Source organism: Takifugu flavidus, chromosome 6 (genome assembly GCF_003711565.1).
Source record: "Takifugu flavidus isolate HTHZ2018 chromosome 6, ASM371156v2, whole genome shotgun sequence".
NCBI classification, from domain to species: domain Eukaryota; kingdom Metazoa; phylum Chordata; class Actinopteri; order Tetraodontiformes; family Tetraodontidae; genus Takifugu; species Takifugu flavidus.
The window spans coordinates 8,573,430-8,590,319 of record NC_079525.1 but is presented as its reverse complement, the minus strand read 5'-3'; the positions used below and the strand labels follow the sequence as shown (position 1 = coordinate 8,590,319).

Sequence of the window (16,890 nt, the reverse complement as noted above, 5' to 3'; positions counted from 1 at the left end):
TAGTCGCATTGTGGTGCAGAATATTTTTATTTCATCAGGCATGCACATCACCTACTACACATCTAAGATGGAGCCGGACCATTTCACATCCTTCCTGTCTGAATCAGCATTTAAAACCACTTCCAGGTCTGATAGTTTAACTGTATAAACTTCACAAAAACAATGTGATTTTAATATCAAAAATCAGATTCACTCTGAACAGGGCCATCGAGCAACCAGTGGACCGAGCCAAGTAACATGACCAAGGCACCATAACAACATTCAGAATGATTCCACACAAGTCAGTGTCAAACATTCTTTGAGAGATAACAGGTGAGTGTGATGTCAGCTGTAAAAATGACACTGGTGATGAAGATGCACAGAGAGTTAGGAGAGTCACTCCTAACGTGGACCATGAGGTAAAGAGAAGATAATGGTGCTTGCTGCAGAGTAAAGAGAACACATTTTGAGGAGCAGTAACTGGAGGATGAATAATTGCAGTCATGTTTGTGATAGAGGAGACATGGCATGTCTCCAGGATAACTGCTATGCTAACATACATGATCCTCTCTATGTGCTGCTGTTACATCACAGAGCAACTGAGGAAAAACCACAGGAAACAAAAATTGTCTGGCATTCACTATTCAACTGCACTTCCTGTTGAGTCAGTGTAAAGGTGGACTACACTTACTGGAGTGGAAGGGGCTACTGGGGCCCAGTGGTGAGTCAAACACACTGCACAGGTCTGTGGTGCTGGAGGTGGCTGAAGCAGGGGGTGGAGTCAAAGGGGTGCGGGGTGAGTTGGGAGTTGAGACTGTTGTGCCCTCTACCTCAGTGTCGGGGACACGGCTGTAACTGATCTTCCTTGGCTCATTTTGCAGTGGCGTGGGATGACGCATTGTGCTGGAGCGCACAGAGGTCGGCCGAATCCCTGGAGATTTCAGTGGACAGGAGTATTTCTTTCCCTAGAACATGTGCAGAGAGAGGACTATTTGGGGTGCCATGGGCATTGCCATGAAACTGTCTTTTTGTTACTATGGCAACACTTACAAAACGTGGCAGCGTACGTGCATTCCGAGGTTCAATCTCAAGAGATTTGTTGAACAAATGATCGCTAAAGTCCTTTTCACTCACATCCTCCGTGGGATTGAGGTTCTCGAAGAACTTCTGTTCAAAAACATGAAACATGGTGTCACAGCGACAGCCTGAGTCAGATGGTGTAAAGGAGACGTCATCGCTGACCCTGATGTCAATGTCCACTCTCAGGCAGTAGGGCTGGTTCTGGTACTGCTGGATCTCACCGGTGATCTCAGCCACCTTCCTTCTCTTGCTGAAGTTGATAAGTTGTTTCCCGTGGCGCAGCAAGAAGTCAGGGTTGCCTTCTTCTGTCTTCAAGATGTTGGTCAGGTATATTCCTAATGACACATAAAGTTCAGCTGAGCTCTGAGCAAAATAATAACACATAGTCAGACAAAAAGAGGTAAGCATCACACCAAAGAAAGGGACGCAGGGAGGGTTAATGGAGCGCAGTTTTGCAAGGTACTTCTTGTAGTGGTCTTCACTTAGCTCATGAGCTTCTTCCAGGATCTTCCTCTGACGACTTGTTAGTTGCTACAAATGAATGAAATAAAAGTAAAATTTTAAGATTATTTCTGCAGATTTAGCTTTACTGATAAATTAAGCAATACACAAAGTATCAGACTAGTTACTGACAAATAACTGGGATGACAAAGAGCAGCTGTTATATAAGCAAAGATCTCTTAGTTGTAGTCTTTTACCCCCACATCTCCAGCTCAGGTTCTGTCAGGCCCTGACAGCACAATCAGTAAGCAGCACACCAACAAGATCATAAAGCTGCGTTCTACTTCTGCTACATCATGCACAAATGTTTACCTTTGATAATCAGAGTTACTTCAGATAACTGAAGTCATCATTTTAGGATGCCATGACACTTCCACAAGTGCCAAAAACAATACTGCGATCGCCCAGATAATGAATAAATTATGATTTTGATACACACATCTTCCAACAATGAATTTTCAGATGCGAGTGGCATAGCGGTGCACTGGTTAATACTGCAGCCTTACAGCAAGAAGGTTCCAGGTTCTGGGTGAAGTGTCTGCACTGGTTCTCTCTGGGTTCTCTGGTCTCCCATATACTGTAGTCCCCACATGCATTTGGGATCGAGGTGAATTACGAACTAAAGTTGTCCTCAGGTTTAAGTGTGAATGGTTGTTGGTCTTTTCATGTTGGCCCTGCAATGAGCTGGTGACTACGTGCTTCTCGCTTGTCGGCAGTTTGGATAGGCTCCAGCAAACCCCTGCATCCCCGCAAGGGAAAAGCAGCTTGAAGATGGATGGATTCATTTTAGATGGCTTAGAGCATGTGTTAAACTCAAGGTCCGCGGGCCATATCCAGCCCATAATACAATTATATCCGGGCCACAAGATAATTTTTCATTGATCTATTATTATTGTTATTAATGGCCCAGCGATATGGACCAGTGATAACACACAAACTACATATCCCACAATGCAGCGCAACAGCCGCCTTGCCTAATGAAAGGTTGCGTACCTGGGAACATTCTTGCGTCATTCAAGTCAAGTGTATGTTAATGTTTGCAAACCTATTGTAACGTCAAACCTTGCCCTTAACAATGGCGAAAAGAAAAGTTGATTCTGAAAACGGAGCCTTTCAAAACCGATGGATGGCTGATCATATGTTTATTGACATTGCCGTTAAACCTGTATGTCTTATTTGTGGAGCTAATCCTCTCCTCTCCTACCTATCCTATCTTCTACCTGTCCTCCCCCTTCTCCTCTCTCTTTACCCAGCCGGCCATCAGCAGGAGGGTCCCCCTACATGAGTCTGGTCCTGCTCAAGGTTTCTTCCTGTTAAAGGGGAGTTTTTCCTTGCCACTGTTGCTTGTCTGGGGTCAGGCCCTGGGATTCTGGAAAGCGCCTTGAAACAATTTTGATTATATAAGACGCTATATAAATAAAGATTGATTTGATTTGATTTGAATGTGGCTTAGGAGCTTAACCTAAAAAGGCATTTTGAGAAAAAATATCAAGACAAGCTGAAAAACATGAATGCAGACCAGAAGCTACAGAAAGTAGAAGAGTTAAAGAAGAATCTGTCATCTCAGCAGATGTTTTTCACCAGAGGAAAAACACAAAGTGAAGAGTAGTGGTAGAAGAGTTGGCCAAATCAGGCCGGCCAATTGCCAAGGGAGAGTTTCTCAAGAACTGTATACTAAAGGTGTGTGACGTTTTGTGTCCGGGCCAAAAGCCGGTGTTGGTAAATGTAAGCTTGAGTAGAAATACCATTGCTGATCAAGTTTGTAGATTTTTGTTGGAAGGCAAATGTACTAGGTTTTTGGACCATACTCATATTTTGAATTTGTATGAATTTGACAGGCTAATTTTTGTGGCGAGCAGAAACATTTAAAGATATTTAAAGTTTAAAAAATTGCAAAATGGCGCTGTCCCAGGCGACAGCCAGTAGTAGCAGCTCCCTACACTTAATTGTTCTTTTTTAAATTTTTGTAGTGTTTGCTATATTTGTTTACATTCTTTGCTATTTGGATTTACTTTCTTTCTTTCAATTTACAACTGGAGTATTCAGACACCATGTTCTGGAGGCTCGAATACTTTTTTCTCTGTTTTGCGGTGCTTGGGTTTTTGCGGCCCCCATCAGCTGTGCCGGGAAGCGGACTGGTATTGTTTACATGCGAGACCAGGTGATGGCTCAAAGACCACCATCCTTTGTGGTCGGAGAGAAGCCCCAAATCCCGAAGGAGCTAAGGAGGAAACGACGAGGGAGCAAGGCTGGAGTTAAACAGAGAATAAAGAGCCGACGTTTTATACCCTGCGTCCCCGCGGTCATAACAGGGAATGTCAGGTCCCTGGCAAATAAGATGGATGAGCTGGAGGCGCTCACACGGACACAGCAGGAGTATAGAGAGGCCAGTATCATGCGTTTCACGGAGACATGGCTCCATGGACTGATACCGGACTCTAATGTGACGATCACTGGCTTCAGCAGTGTGTGAGCGGACCGTGACACCACCGCGGCCGGTAAGAAGAAAGGAGGGGGACTTGCCGTGTTCATTAGCAACAGGTGGTGCAACCCGGAGCATATTCACGTCAAGGAGCGCATGTGCAGTCCCGACGTGGAACTTATTGCTATCGGACTCCGTTTATACTATTTGCCACGGGAGTTTTCTAATGTCATCGCCATCACTGTTTATATTCCTCTGACCGGTAAAGCAAACACGGCCTGTGACGTTATTCACTCTGTCACAGCTGACCTGCAGACTAAACATCCCGGAGCCTTTATCCTCATCACAGGTGACTTCAATCATGCCTCACTCTCCTCCACTATCCCTACATTCCATCAATATGTCCAGTGCAGCACGAGAGACAGTAAGACTTTTGATTTACTGTATGCTAATGTCACCAGTGCATACACCTCCACTGCACTCCCTCCACTAGACAAGTCTGACCATAATCTCGTGCTGCTCTCCCCATCATACACACTTGTGGCTAGCAGCAATTGGTCACTGTGAGGACTGTTATGAAATGGTCAGATGGTGCCATGGACTGTCTGCGGGATGCCCTGGAGACCACCAACTGGTCTGCTCTCTGTGAACCACATGGTGAGGACCTAGATCAGGGGTGGGGAACCTTTTTCATATCGAGGGCCATTTCAATTTTTATAAAGTCCTCCGAGGGCCATACTATTATGAACACATACCTAGGGATGCAAAAAAAAGACAAAAAAGTCTATAACCACTGTGTTACTAAGTCTCATGATTGCTGTATTTGAGTTTGAATTATTTATTTAGCACACATGCATATAAAATCACCAAAAAAATAGAATAAAATGACAAACAAGTAAAATATGTTTTCATGATCATACAAAACAATTTTAAAAAAAAATAGGTGCAGAGTTGAGGCAAGAGACCCGTAAGGGCCTGTTCGAGGCCTCTACTCACAAAAACTGCAATACAACAAGATAATCAAGAAAATAAATGAAAAGAAAGAACGATAAAGACAATAATAATAACAACTAGAAAGCACTCGGAGAGCGCAGACCTCCGCCAAGCGCAACAATTCCTGGCATATTGTGATTTCCACCATAAATATTAGTCCCACATATACTTTGACTACATATTTAGATTCCTTGACCATAAAAACATACCGTTAGCCACTGGAATCATAACAATATATGTCTTAGTTCAATAGTTATTCACGAAAAAAAAATCACGCTTTGAAACAATTTTACTTTGTACGGCGCGAGCGCCTCAGCGGCGGCTACGAGGCGCGTTCACGAACTCTCCTTCGGCGTGAGGTTTCAGCTTCGTGGCTATTAATTCACTCACCACAAAACTTGCACGCGTAATATTCTCTCTGTCGGTACATGGTCGTGTGAAAGCTGCTTGTTGAGCCTCCAAACTCCGGCGAAGAGCGTTAATTTCATCCAAACGCATCTGTCCTTTCAACTCGTCGAGTTTAGCGTGTTTCGCTAAGCATTTTTCGTCCGTGTCAATCAGTCCAGCCCACTACGTACATCACATGCTGTGTTCACTGACCCTGACCTTGACTCGGACATAACATAACCGTCTGTTTTATCTCAGAAAACGGGAAAATATTTCCTCTTGTTACGAAAGAAATTTCAGGATACGAAGGGCAAAAATACGCTACTGCTGCTACTCGCAGCTCGCGGAGTTCAGCGAACGGTCCCACTGTATAAGTGCACATATGAAATATAAAAATCTTATTGCGTTGCGGGCCGGTAGAAATGGTCTCGGAGGCCGTATACGGCCCGGAGGCCGGGGGTTCCCCACCCCTGACCTAGATGGACTGACAGACTGTGTTTCTGACTACATCAAGTTCTGCACTGAGAACTCTGTCCCCACCAAGAAGGTACGCTGTTACCCAAACAACAAACCATGGGTGACAAGTGACCTGAAGGCCCTTTTGAACAAGAAGAGGGCCTTCACTGCTGGGGACCAGGCTGAGCTCAGGAGAGTACAGAAGGAACTGAAACACAGTCTGAAGGAGAGCAAGGACACCTATAGGAAGAAGCTGGAGGAGAGACTGGAGAGGAACCAGACCAGGGATGTTTGGAGTGGGTTGAGAACAATCACTGGCTTCCAGAAGAAAGGAATATGCTCAGCTGATGGGAACGTGGACCAAGCTAATGAGTTGAACCAGTTTTTCAACAGGTTTGATTCTAGCTCCCCCTCCCCCAGCTGTCCCAATATTCCTCTGGATAACAATGGGTCCCCTTCACACCTCCCAGAGCCCCTAACACCTCTGCCAACTTCTTCCCCCTCCCCCCTGCTGACACCCTACATAGATACCAACATGTCACCCATCCCCCCGACAGGACTATCCTTCACGTCTAGCCAGGTGAGGAGAGAGCTAGAGAGGCTCAACCAGAGAAAGGCTGCCAAACCGGACAGCATCAGCCGACCCCCTGATGAGCAACACAGGGGCTCCCCAAGGAACTGTGCTCCCCCCCCTTTCTGTTCACCACCTACACAGCTGACTTCCAGTACCACTCTGAGACATGTCACCTCCAGAAGTACTCGGATGACACAGTCATAGTCGGATATGTGGAGAATGGACAAGAGGATGAATACAGGGACCTTGTGGAGAGTTTTGTTAGGTGGAGCATGGAGAACCTTCTGCAGCTCAATGTGACCAAGACGAAGGAGATGGTGGTGGATTTCAGTAAAAGCAAGTCCCCACCCTCCCCAGTCTGCATTAGTGGGAAAGAAGTGGAAATAGTCCCATTTTACAGGTTCCTGGGTGTTCAGCTGGACAATAAACTGGAGTGGTCCACAAACACCGATGCTGTCTACAAGAAGGCCATGAGCAGACTCTATTTCCTCAGGAGACTCAGGTCCTTCAGTGTTTGCAGCAGGATGCTCCACAGGTTCTACCAGTCTGTCATGGCTAGCACCATCTTCTTTGCTGTAGTGTGCTGGGGTGCAGGCATTAAAGCAAAGGATGCCAACAGACTTAACAAACGCATTAAAAAGGCAGGGTCTGTTGTTGGCTGTAAACTTGCAAACTTGGACGAGGTGGTGAGGGACAGGATGGTGCTGAAATTGCGGACAATCATGGACAGTCCCTCCCACCCCCTCCATAACACAGTGGACAAACTGAGAAGCAGCTTCAGCAACAGACTCCTGCAGCCTTGCTGCTCTAAGGAACGGTACCGGAAGTCATTCCTGCCGTCTGCCATCAGACTACTCTATAATTCATCCAAACCTACTCAACAACAATAATTGTCTAATGTTTATGTTGTAATTTTATTTCTATTTTATTCTATATTTATGTATATATGCTTATAATGCTTATAATATGTATATATTATATATATATATATTATAATATATGCTGTATATATGCTTATAACGTTCTAATCTTATTTGTATTTATTTATTCTGATTATATACTTTGTAAATACAAAACCTAGCCTACAGTTATATTAATCCACGTTAGGCTGCTACTACAATTCAATTTCCCTACAGGGATGAATAAAGTACATCTTGAATCTTGTTTAAATGTATTTTTATAAAATTGTCCAAGAGCAAAGAAAACTGAACATTTTTATGTCATTTTTACTTTTGTGGAAAAGCATCTTTTTTTGCAGCATGTTCATAGTTGTAACTTTTATAACTTTGACAAGAAATATATTTATATAGAGCAAAGTGTTATATAAAATGTAAGTTTATTTATTGTGGAAAAATATTCCTGTCTGTTTTTATTCCTATTCATGTTTTTTTTTTTAAATTACTTTTAGTGTGTTCAATAAATGTTTATCCTATTCGGCCCACAACCTAAAGTGTGTTTTGAGTTTGAGCTCCTTTTGCAGTTGGCTTTCTTCAATTCTGACTAGCTTGGTGGGAGTTGAAACCATCATGTTCTCAGCACAACTCATCTGAAATGGAGGACAGAAGACTTCCAAAATGCTGACAGCCAGAGAGGTCTGTGCTGGTTTCTTTTCATTGTCTCACCATAAAAATCCTGAATATACTTCAAAATTCTCTTCCAGACCTACAACGTTCTCAGAGGCCAAACTCCATCATATCTGAAGAAGCTGACAGCACCAGATAATCCCAGTAGACCGTTCTGCTCTCAGAGTGTTATCTTACTGCTGGTTACAGAATTGTTACCAGTAGAATGGGGCTACAGGCCTTTAGCTATCAGGATCCATACTGTAGAACCAGCTCCCTGATCAGGTATAGGATGACGACACCTTCCCTACTTGAAGATGAAAACCTTCCTCGGTGAAAAAGTTTACAGTCGTTAGTTCTGTATTCTGCAGTCGTAATGCTGGCTGAGTCAACGCTCATAGTCTAAAGCTCATAGTCTGAACAGCTAACTTTTAGCATCATCTTAGCTATGCTGTTAAAGGCCAAGACTGCTAGAGATACAGAGATATGATCAGCTGGCAGCTTTCTGTCTCCTCTCCTCATTATTTAACTCCATACCTGCACACTGACCTCTGGACTCCTCAGTTTTATATCAACATCTTTAGGTCAACTTACAACAATAGCATATGTCTAGTATATTTGTGTTTATGCTGTATTACTCTGTTCTTTTTTTGTCATTCTCGCCAAATCTACTAGAATATGTACATAAAATGTAATTTGTTTTATGTACCGGTACATATTTTCTTGTTTGGTATTTTATTAATTATTTTTATCAGAATTTTACTTTTAAACTTCTTTTCCTTACTCTACTGTTCAGCCTCTTGTATCACACTTTGGTCAGTTCAGGTTGGTTCAAAGGGCTTTATAAATAAAGTCTAGGTTAAAATGGTCAGCGTCATTTCAACAGAATCAAATAAACCGTCTGTTCTGTAAACCCAAACCAACAACATCTAAATGATAAAATAACAATAACTTGGACTTGTATTGCACCTTTTCAGAAAAGAAACCCAACTTCACCATCTTTAAAGAGCTACTCAACAGGAGGTTATATTAGTTCGACTTTACCTCAAAGGTATGGTCCAGTCTGTACACTGGGGATGAATTCATGGCGCTGACCACCTCAAGAACGCCATTGAAGTTGTTAAGTTCCTGAAAAAGCTGCAAGATCTCTATGATCCGTGAGACAACGGCTACTCTTTCCTCAAGATTCGCCGTTTCTACAATACACCTAAAGAGAACAGACACACAGAGCACAGGTTAAACGGGTACATGCTCACTGCCTCGCTGCCTCACAGTCTGTTTATTACTTTTCAAACCACAGTGTAAGGTTGGTCGTGTGACGAATCATTCTCAGGAGGTTTGGGGAGTGGAGCTCTTTGTCCTCTTTGGTCCAAACACTGCCAACTAACTCAGATGGCTGCACTGCCCTGCACATAGGTGGGACAGGTAAGACAAAGTTGAGTCATGTCACATAATTTTTCTACATAATTAAAAACTGTTTTGCTGAGGTTCCGGACAACCGGATCAGGCTGCATTTAATGATTCCAGGAGTGACATGAAACAAAACAAGACTCTTTTTGAGGATCCCAAAAATAAAACGCTTGTGATCTGGAATCACCTTTATTCCTCTGTGAAAGAATACCGGTAGATTAGCAACTGGACCTGCAGGTGCTGGATTCAAATACTAACTGAAGTCAGCAACAAACTCAACTCTTATCAGTGTTCTCATTTCTTTGAGATTCCAGAGTTTATGAATGATTAAAAATAAATGTATGACTTGCAATCCTTTCCGCTGGGCTGGATGTAACTACTTCTGTTGCTAAAGAGAGGAGTTCTGTGCCTCAGGTCTTGGAATCTTGGAGCAATCATTGGGATACTGAATGATTCTGTTTTACTCCTTGCAAGCAGAAGGTTATAATTTCATTTAGATCTAAGTCTGTCTGAGGTTCTGCTTTCAAACATTTTTCAGATATACAGCAGATATGTCCTGGGTATAACTGGTAGATCTTACCTGAAGAAATCAGACTCGAGCAGTGTGAGCTGCCGTGCAATCTCAATAGGGTGAAGCGTCATCAGGTCAAACTGTTCTATATTTCCTGGTTTGCAGATGTGCCATTCAGTTGGAGGGGGAGAGTTCTGGAAGGTAATGCTATGACTGGGCACATTCACCTGAACCTGCTTCTTTCTCTGTATAATCTTTGTGATAGACTCCACCCACTTCCTCATTGTCTTCCCTGTAACACAAACACATTATGTATGTGTGCATTGCAGTCTCTGTATGTGTCAGTGTTTGACAGTGTGTGTTACCTCTGATTGATGAAATAAACTCCTCCAATGTCCTCAGCAGTTGAGGGTCTCTCTCAAAGTCATAGAAATGATGCTCAACCCAGTGCCGGCACACATTCAGCACTCTGTCAAAATACCATATCAGAATATCAGTTGTGTGTTGATGATTTCCCTGTGCACATGCAAGAAATAATGGGAGCCTGTACCTCAGTTGGACGGGTTGAACAAACTCTTTACGGAAGCGCTTGACTTCAGGACTGAGTGGCTGTTCCCCACCCTCTAATTGGTCCAGCTCACTGGGTCTTGGCTCCGGAATTTCGAACCTTGACAACGCAACAACCGCTATAAGAATCACTGCTGTTTTTCACAGCAGTATGATGACTACAATTTTTTTTTAAAAAGGCAATAAATGTGGCAGAGTGACACAATGTTCTAAACCTGTTTGCCTGCTGTGGTGCATGTGAGACCATTGTTTTAAAAATGATAATGATAATATGATAATAATATGACATGATCAATTATTCCTTCCAAAAACAGTCAGCAAGCTGTCTGACCAGGCTCTTCACTTTGGGTTGTACTCTATACACTTTAGCAGTTTGGATATTGAAGTGTAATCCATCCAACAAGACTCACCTCTCCATCAGCAGGTCCAGAAGTTCCTGAGGCTTACAGAAAGATCTGTAGGTGGTCAGAAATGTTCGGACAAAGTTTGGGTCTGATGGTGGAAAGACAGTTACAATTAATCAATTTTATATTTTATTTTATAATTACTGAATCAAAGAGGGGTTTTCTGTGTCTGCACTTCTGGCTTTTCATAAACTGAGTAGTCAGAAACAAAATATTGGAGAAGCTTTTAGGACATTAGCCTCATAGCATGATTATGGGTTCAACATGACATCCAGTTGATGCGAGTGTGTGTGGGACTACTAACTGGTCCCAGTTGGTCCCTGCAGGGTCACACTCAACCCCCTGTTTTCCAAACATTTTAAATGAGAATAACAGTGAAAAAACTTGGTCAAAATAATTCTCCTCTTTTGTGTGCTTTTAAATAGTTGGCTATCACCATTGGTGTACAGGTGAGTGGGATAGGGATGCGTTAACACCCACACCTTTTACAGGCCTTGTCACAGGCGCTGAGATCCTCCTCTTGATTTTCCAACACGTCCTCTCTGGCAGTGTTGGTGTAATGTTCAGCTTTTGCTAAGGAGCATGGAAACTAGCTCAGCTGATTGTTCAGATACAAGGATATTTCCATCCAAAACTGTCTTATTTGAAGCTTAAATATTGTTTTTGTAGATGTGCTCCCACAAGCAAAAATGATGCCCTTTTCATTCTACATGATTTTAGCCCAATCAACCAGTCACCAAGTGGTTTTGGGTCTCACTCCCTGGATCAGGGTGTGAAAGTTGTCTGCTCAGCATCCATGTTTGCAGTGAAAGACATCAAACCCCCTCATTTCTGCCACTACAAATGTTGTTAGAGACAAAGTACAGCAGTCGGCTACGCCTGTTGATGGAGAGTCGAAGTGTAGAGCAAACACTCCCATCGTCGACCAGTCGTGGGAACTCAAGACTCCCTAAAAGATGACAGGGAGTCACGTAGTCTGAACAGGATGAAGACCCGACAACCCCGAAAGTGGTGTAGTGTGAACAAGGCTTTAGCTGTCTCACAGTGGCACTGTTGCAATGCAGAATGAAAGGGAGGAGAACTCCTGTTGAACTCCAGCAGAATGTTGGCATTAAAGAACAACAATAGACTATTTTAATTAAATATTTATGATATTTATATTCACCAAGGTGAATATCAAGCCACAGCTTGAAAAATGCAGCATGTGGTATGTTAGCTGCAATTTTGAGCCCATTCTTTATTTAAAATAACTACAAACTGTTGCTGCCATTCGTAAAAGAGGTCTTCTAAAAGAAGAGAGGCCATGAGTGTGTGATCATGTTAAGAATCATTGTTGAATCACATGATCAGTAATATGAGCTATGCATTTATGACATAGACATCTATGTCAGCTAATGAAGTATGGATAGGTAAAAAATGAGAAAGAACAGCCTCATGAAGTGTGTGTTTTTTGATTACACAGGAAACACCTTTTAACATTCAGATTTATTAGTGGCTATGTGCAAAGACCCTCACTGACATCACACTAAACCAAACTTTGCCTTCTCGTTACATGACAAGTGTAAAAAAATAACTTTTGCTGTTAATCGGTGACAGTGAAACCAGAATAAATATAATCATATGAAGGTGATAAAGGAGAGATCAGTGCATTCAAAAACTGAAGCCAAACAGAAGTAACGAGTCTATAGCAGCTGTCACTTTTTCTCTTTCGCATAAACCTCATTAAAGATCAACCGAGATGATTAATTCAATTTGAATTGCTCACTTTTGTAGATTGCAAGTATCGCACTTTGTTTCAGTAGGTGCATCTGCATCCATCACAATTTCCCAGAAATATAAATATTACTCTTTAAAAACTGATCAAAATGGAGAAGGGCAGAGAGAAGGGAAAGTAATGTCTTTACCTGCGTACATGTGGAAGGTGAGCCTCTCAATCAGCTTCAGGACTGTCCCTGCTTTGATGATAGGGATTCCTGACTTTGATTGAACATTGTCTTCAAACACCACATTCTCCTCAGAATCTGGTTCGGCAAATCGGTACACCTCAGCCACCGGCAGCTTCATTTGCTCTTCCTTCTCCTCTCTCAGCAAGGCCGAGTCCAGCATACGTTCCAGTGTGCTGTGGTACTGCAGCGATATAAGCGCTGCCATCCAGCTGTTTTTTTCCTCTGCAGATTTGGCGGCAAACACCACACTGTTTCCATCCTTCAAGATGATCTCAAAAGCATGTCGGTATTCACCCTCCTTATCATCTTTGTCATTAATCTGAACTTTGCGCATGAAAAACTTCTCTTTCAGGCGGTACTCAGCGGTGGAACTGGCACCTGGAAGTCTGGGAGGGCCATGGTTCAACTTGCAACAGATCATCAGTCCATCAAATAGGAAAATGTGGCGCTCATGTTTGGCTCCAACACGAGTCAGTGTACCCTCCATGATAAACTCATTGCAGCACTGGCCAATGTCCTTTCCCTCCCAGCCATCAATGTTTTTCTGAATCTCATTCATCTTCTTTATGGCAAGATGCTTCCCCTTCATCTGATGGCTGTAGAAGCGACACGCCGATTCACTGAATACCACAGAGGAGAGAGGCAAAGCTATTAGTTTTGGAGATCTGGCCCCATTTTAAGTGTTCTCCAGGGGTTCTTTCTTGTGGTTTTCAAGTGTTCCAGTGGGATCAAGCGATCAACATTATGTCAGCACTGTGTCTATTAACAGATGACAAAATGAAAACTATTAATATAATGGGATAATGACATTAAAAAGAAATCAGTAGAAATAATCAGAAAAGATTTGTTCAGAAGTGATATTCTGATCAAATCAGAAAGCCACTAATTCCACTGAGAACCTTCACAGACAAACTAAATCTGTTTCAGTAAAACTGTTCCTTTGGACTATATAAATTATGCTTAAAAAATCTTTCAATGTGCTACATATCAATCAGTATAACAATCCAATTAAGATTTAAAAAATTTAAAGAAAAAACACGGAACATGATGAACACTTTTCAAAAGCAGGGAAGAGGTTGCTTCATCCCTATCAAAGCCGCAAAGTGGAAGCAGGCAGATTTCTTCTGTGTAAGCACACATGTATCAGCAGGTAACAGCTGAGTCCAACCACAATGGCAGGACTCAAATTTGATCAAAGTTTCCCTCAACTGTCCACGCAGCAGCTAATCAGTTTACAGCCTAATCCCCTGAAGTATGTTAACCTTCGTTTCACAACATTTTTCACCAGACTACCTTCAAACAGTTCAACATATGTTTACCATTTTCTACCTTCTTCTGTCACAAATATCTTCACCTTCAACAGCCTTGATGATGCAGGGTGGGCTCCATTTACCCACCGCCATCTACCCACCCTGTCATGTCTGCCTTATCCAAACATCAAAACCAATAACTACTAAATTCCAGTTCAAAGACCAACCTGCAGAAAAAAAAACTCAAAGAAATGAGTTAAAATCACCTCTCTCTTAATAGCCACCTTCCAACCTCCCCTTTCTTTTCTTCTCCTTTCTGCTTCTTCCTCAGATGATTAAATCATACAAACCTGACATGAAACAGCAATTTAGGTTTTCTTCTCACTGGGCTTTCTTTTCCAACAGAGAACAATAACCATTAGTTCAGCACTGCCCACATACTAACATCACTTCCTTCCGACACCACACTCTGACCCTTTTTACTACCCCCCCAGAGCTCAATAGCCCCGCCTCCTGATCTATTTAAATCCAGAGAAGGAAATGTGTATGGGAGGAGCTAAATAAGCTGGACGGTGTGTTGGAGTATAGGAAGCAGATATTGTTACATAACCTCCTCATCCATAAAGATGGGTGGAGCTTTCCTCACACACACACCCTCACCCCCTACTCACCCCCCCAACTCCCCCATGAATGTGCACAGGCAATGCAGGTAACACACCTGAGTCTCCTCTTGGCCAGGCTCCGTGAGCAGATTCTCTCCATGCTGCTCTGTAGGTTGAGAAGGGCTGTGATTGCCTGTTTCAGACATTCTTTATCTTCCTCCTCCTGACTCTTCTCCTCTAGTTGCTATAGAGACAGAGCAGGTATTTTATTCAGATTGCGCTCATGACTTCTGAGGCTGTCTACCACAATGATCAATTTTTATTTATTATTATCAGATATTATCTTACAAGTTTCACGCTGGAGATAATCTAAACAATTGCAGGACAATTTGAATAATTTAAAGCTTGAATAGAAAAATATTTTACAATGAAGTGATTAGAAAAAGAATTCTAAAATCAGACCCTGGAAGATTCAGAATACCCTCTTGATCAAAGTTTAAGACCATTTGAAAATTTGCAAGAATTCATATTTTGCATTGTTGGATCTTAAGTTCAAACCAAAAAAATAATAATTAAAGTCAGCAGTTTATTGCAAACAACCATTAAACTGAAATAGGCTGTTCATCAGCTGATCAAAAGGAGGGTATGTTCATCACTGCTCCCTTTCCTTCAAAATAAAGCCTGAGAACCAAGGGCATACATCTTCTCCAGGTCCTCTTCATCACCAAAATCAAAACTAAATTGCATGCATGCACTCAGTATTCTTGTCTATATTTATGCACCATATCTTTGAATTTCTTAGATTGTGTCCTCACTACTAATCCTCCTCCATCTCTCCTCAGTATGCCCCCCCTCACACCTCTCCTCCCATCAATTTCCCTTTCCTCTATACTCCCCTTCCTTCCTCTCTTCTCCTTAGTTCTGATCAAGGTTTCTGCCTGTTAAAATGGAGAGCGTACAGTGTTGCAGCGCACAGGAATACTAAGGAAACAAAAGACTATATAAAAACGAACATGCAGAGCAGCAAGCGTGTCTGTAAAAAAAGTAACAAGTAGCAAGTTTGCACCAGAAAAAGGTGTATGTGTATGCACACACACACACACACACACACACACAAAATAAAAAAATTAAAATTAAAATGTTTAAAATATAATTCAAAATAAGATTTTCAACTAATTGGAATCATTTTTTTCCCATTCAAAATTTGGCAATTTTAAACAAGGGTCCTAACCAGAATATCCTCCACAAGACCCTCCAAACCCTGAAATCATCTTGTAATAGTGTGCAGAAACATTTTAAGAATTTTTCCAAGACTTTGAATGCCTCAAACTCCAGAAAAGCAGGTCTACAGAATCCTGGGGTAACAGAGCAGTTGACACAAGTTGACACTTGGTACGGTTAGGGTTAGGCTTTACCCAACACAATTACATGCCATCCTCACACACACACACACACACACACACACACACACACACACACACACACACACACACACACACACACACACACACACACACACACACACACACACACAAGGGACTGCCCATGTAAATGTATGGAAGCATGTTTTGGTGCTTTTCACAAGATAAAGGCTGTATCAGTGGTGTAACGCCACTTTTGACGACATATCCACAAACATTACAGAGCCATCTGGTTCTGTCCCTTCAGCACCACTCCTGCCATTTGATTGGCTGGAACTGTTGGTGTGGTTAGGGGAGAAGGTGGCTTCATGCCAGGTTGCATGTATTTTTTTGCAGTTTTTATGGACAGTAGGGTGGGACAGTGACAGCAGTGAAGGTTTTTACGCATGGGAAAAGCTGTTGAGAGTTTGAGAAAGATCTTCTGTGTCTCAATTGTGGTTTTGCTTAGAATTTCTGATACAAGCTTTAAGTCTTTGACCAGAAAACTGTTGGTCAAGTTAAAGGTGCTGGATTGATATATAATATTTATTCATGTCACATAAATGCTTATATTACTACTGGAGCCTGTTGCGTTTTTCTTTTTCTAGTCTTGCTGATCCTGGATATGTGAAGGATGGGTAGGCCAGATGTCTGTATGAGGACACCTGAAGATACAGCTCCTCCCCTGGACTTATTTCTATACACTGAATACAACACTGATGTTAATGTTGATGTTTTCTGTACATGTGGCATCTAATGCACGTCAGTCCATCCCAGGGAGATGCATCCCTCATCGGTGGATCTCCTTCAAACTTTCTCTTTTCCCTAAAAGGGTTTTAAATTTTT

The 16,890-nt window shown here is 42.2% G+C and overlaps 1 protein-coding gene across 4 annotated transcripts in view; it reads right to left on the bottom strand.

Annotated features, from left to right (window-relative positions):
• Nucleotides 1-16,890, bottom strand: part of LOC130527393 (son of sevenless homolog 1-like) — a 33,566-nt gene that overhangs the window by 5,170 nt on the left and 11,506 nt on the right. For 2 of the 4 annotated variants that reach the window (XM_057035829.1, XM_057035828.1), the window contains 12 exons: nucleotides 14,761-14,888; nucleotides 12,751-13,412; nucleotides 10,853-10,934; nucleotides 10,426-10,542; nucleotides 10,241-10,344; nucleotides 9,945-10,167; nucleotides 9,241-9,360; nucleotides 8,999-9,161; nucleotides 1,473-1,590; nucleotides 1,222-1,394; nucleotides 1,030-1,146; nucleotides 671-944 (listed from right to left, as the gene is read on the bottom strand). In XM_057035829.1, the coding sequence (XP_056891809.1) occupies nucleotides 671-944; nucleotides 1,030-1,146; nucleotides 1,222-1,394; nucleotides 1,473-1,590; nucleotides 8,999-9,161; nucleotides 9,241-9,360; nucleotides 9,945-10,167; nucleotides 10,241-10,344; nucleotides 10,426-10,542; nucleotides 10,853-10,934; nucleotides 12,751-13,412; nucleotides 14,761-14,888 (2,281 nt within the window). Of the gene's footprint in view, nucleotides 1-8; nucleotides 423-670; nucleotides 945-1,029; nucleotides 1,147-1,221; nucleotides 1,395-1,472; nucleotides 1,591-8,998; nucleotides 9,162-9,240; nucleotides 9,361-9,944; nucleotides 10,168-10,240; nucleotides 10,345-10,425; nucleotides 10,543-10,852; nucleotides 10,935-12,750; nucleotides 13,413-14,760; nucleotides 14,889-16,890 lie in introns of those variants that run through there. The other 2 variants (XM_057035830.1, XR_008951023.1) reach the window with 2 other exon arrangements.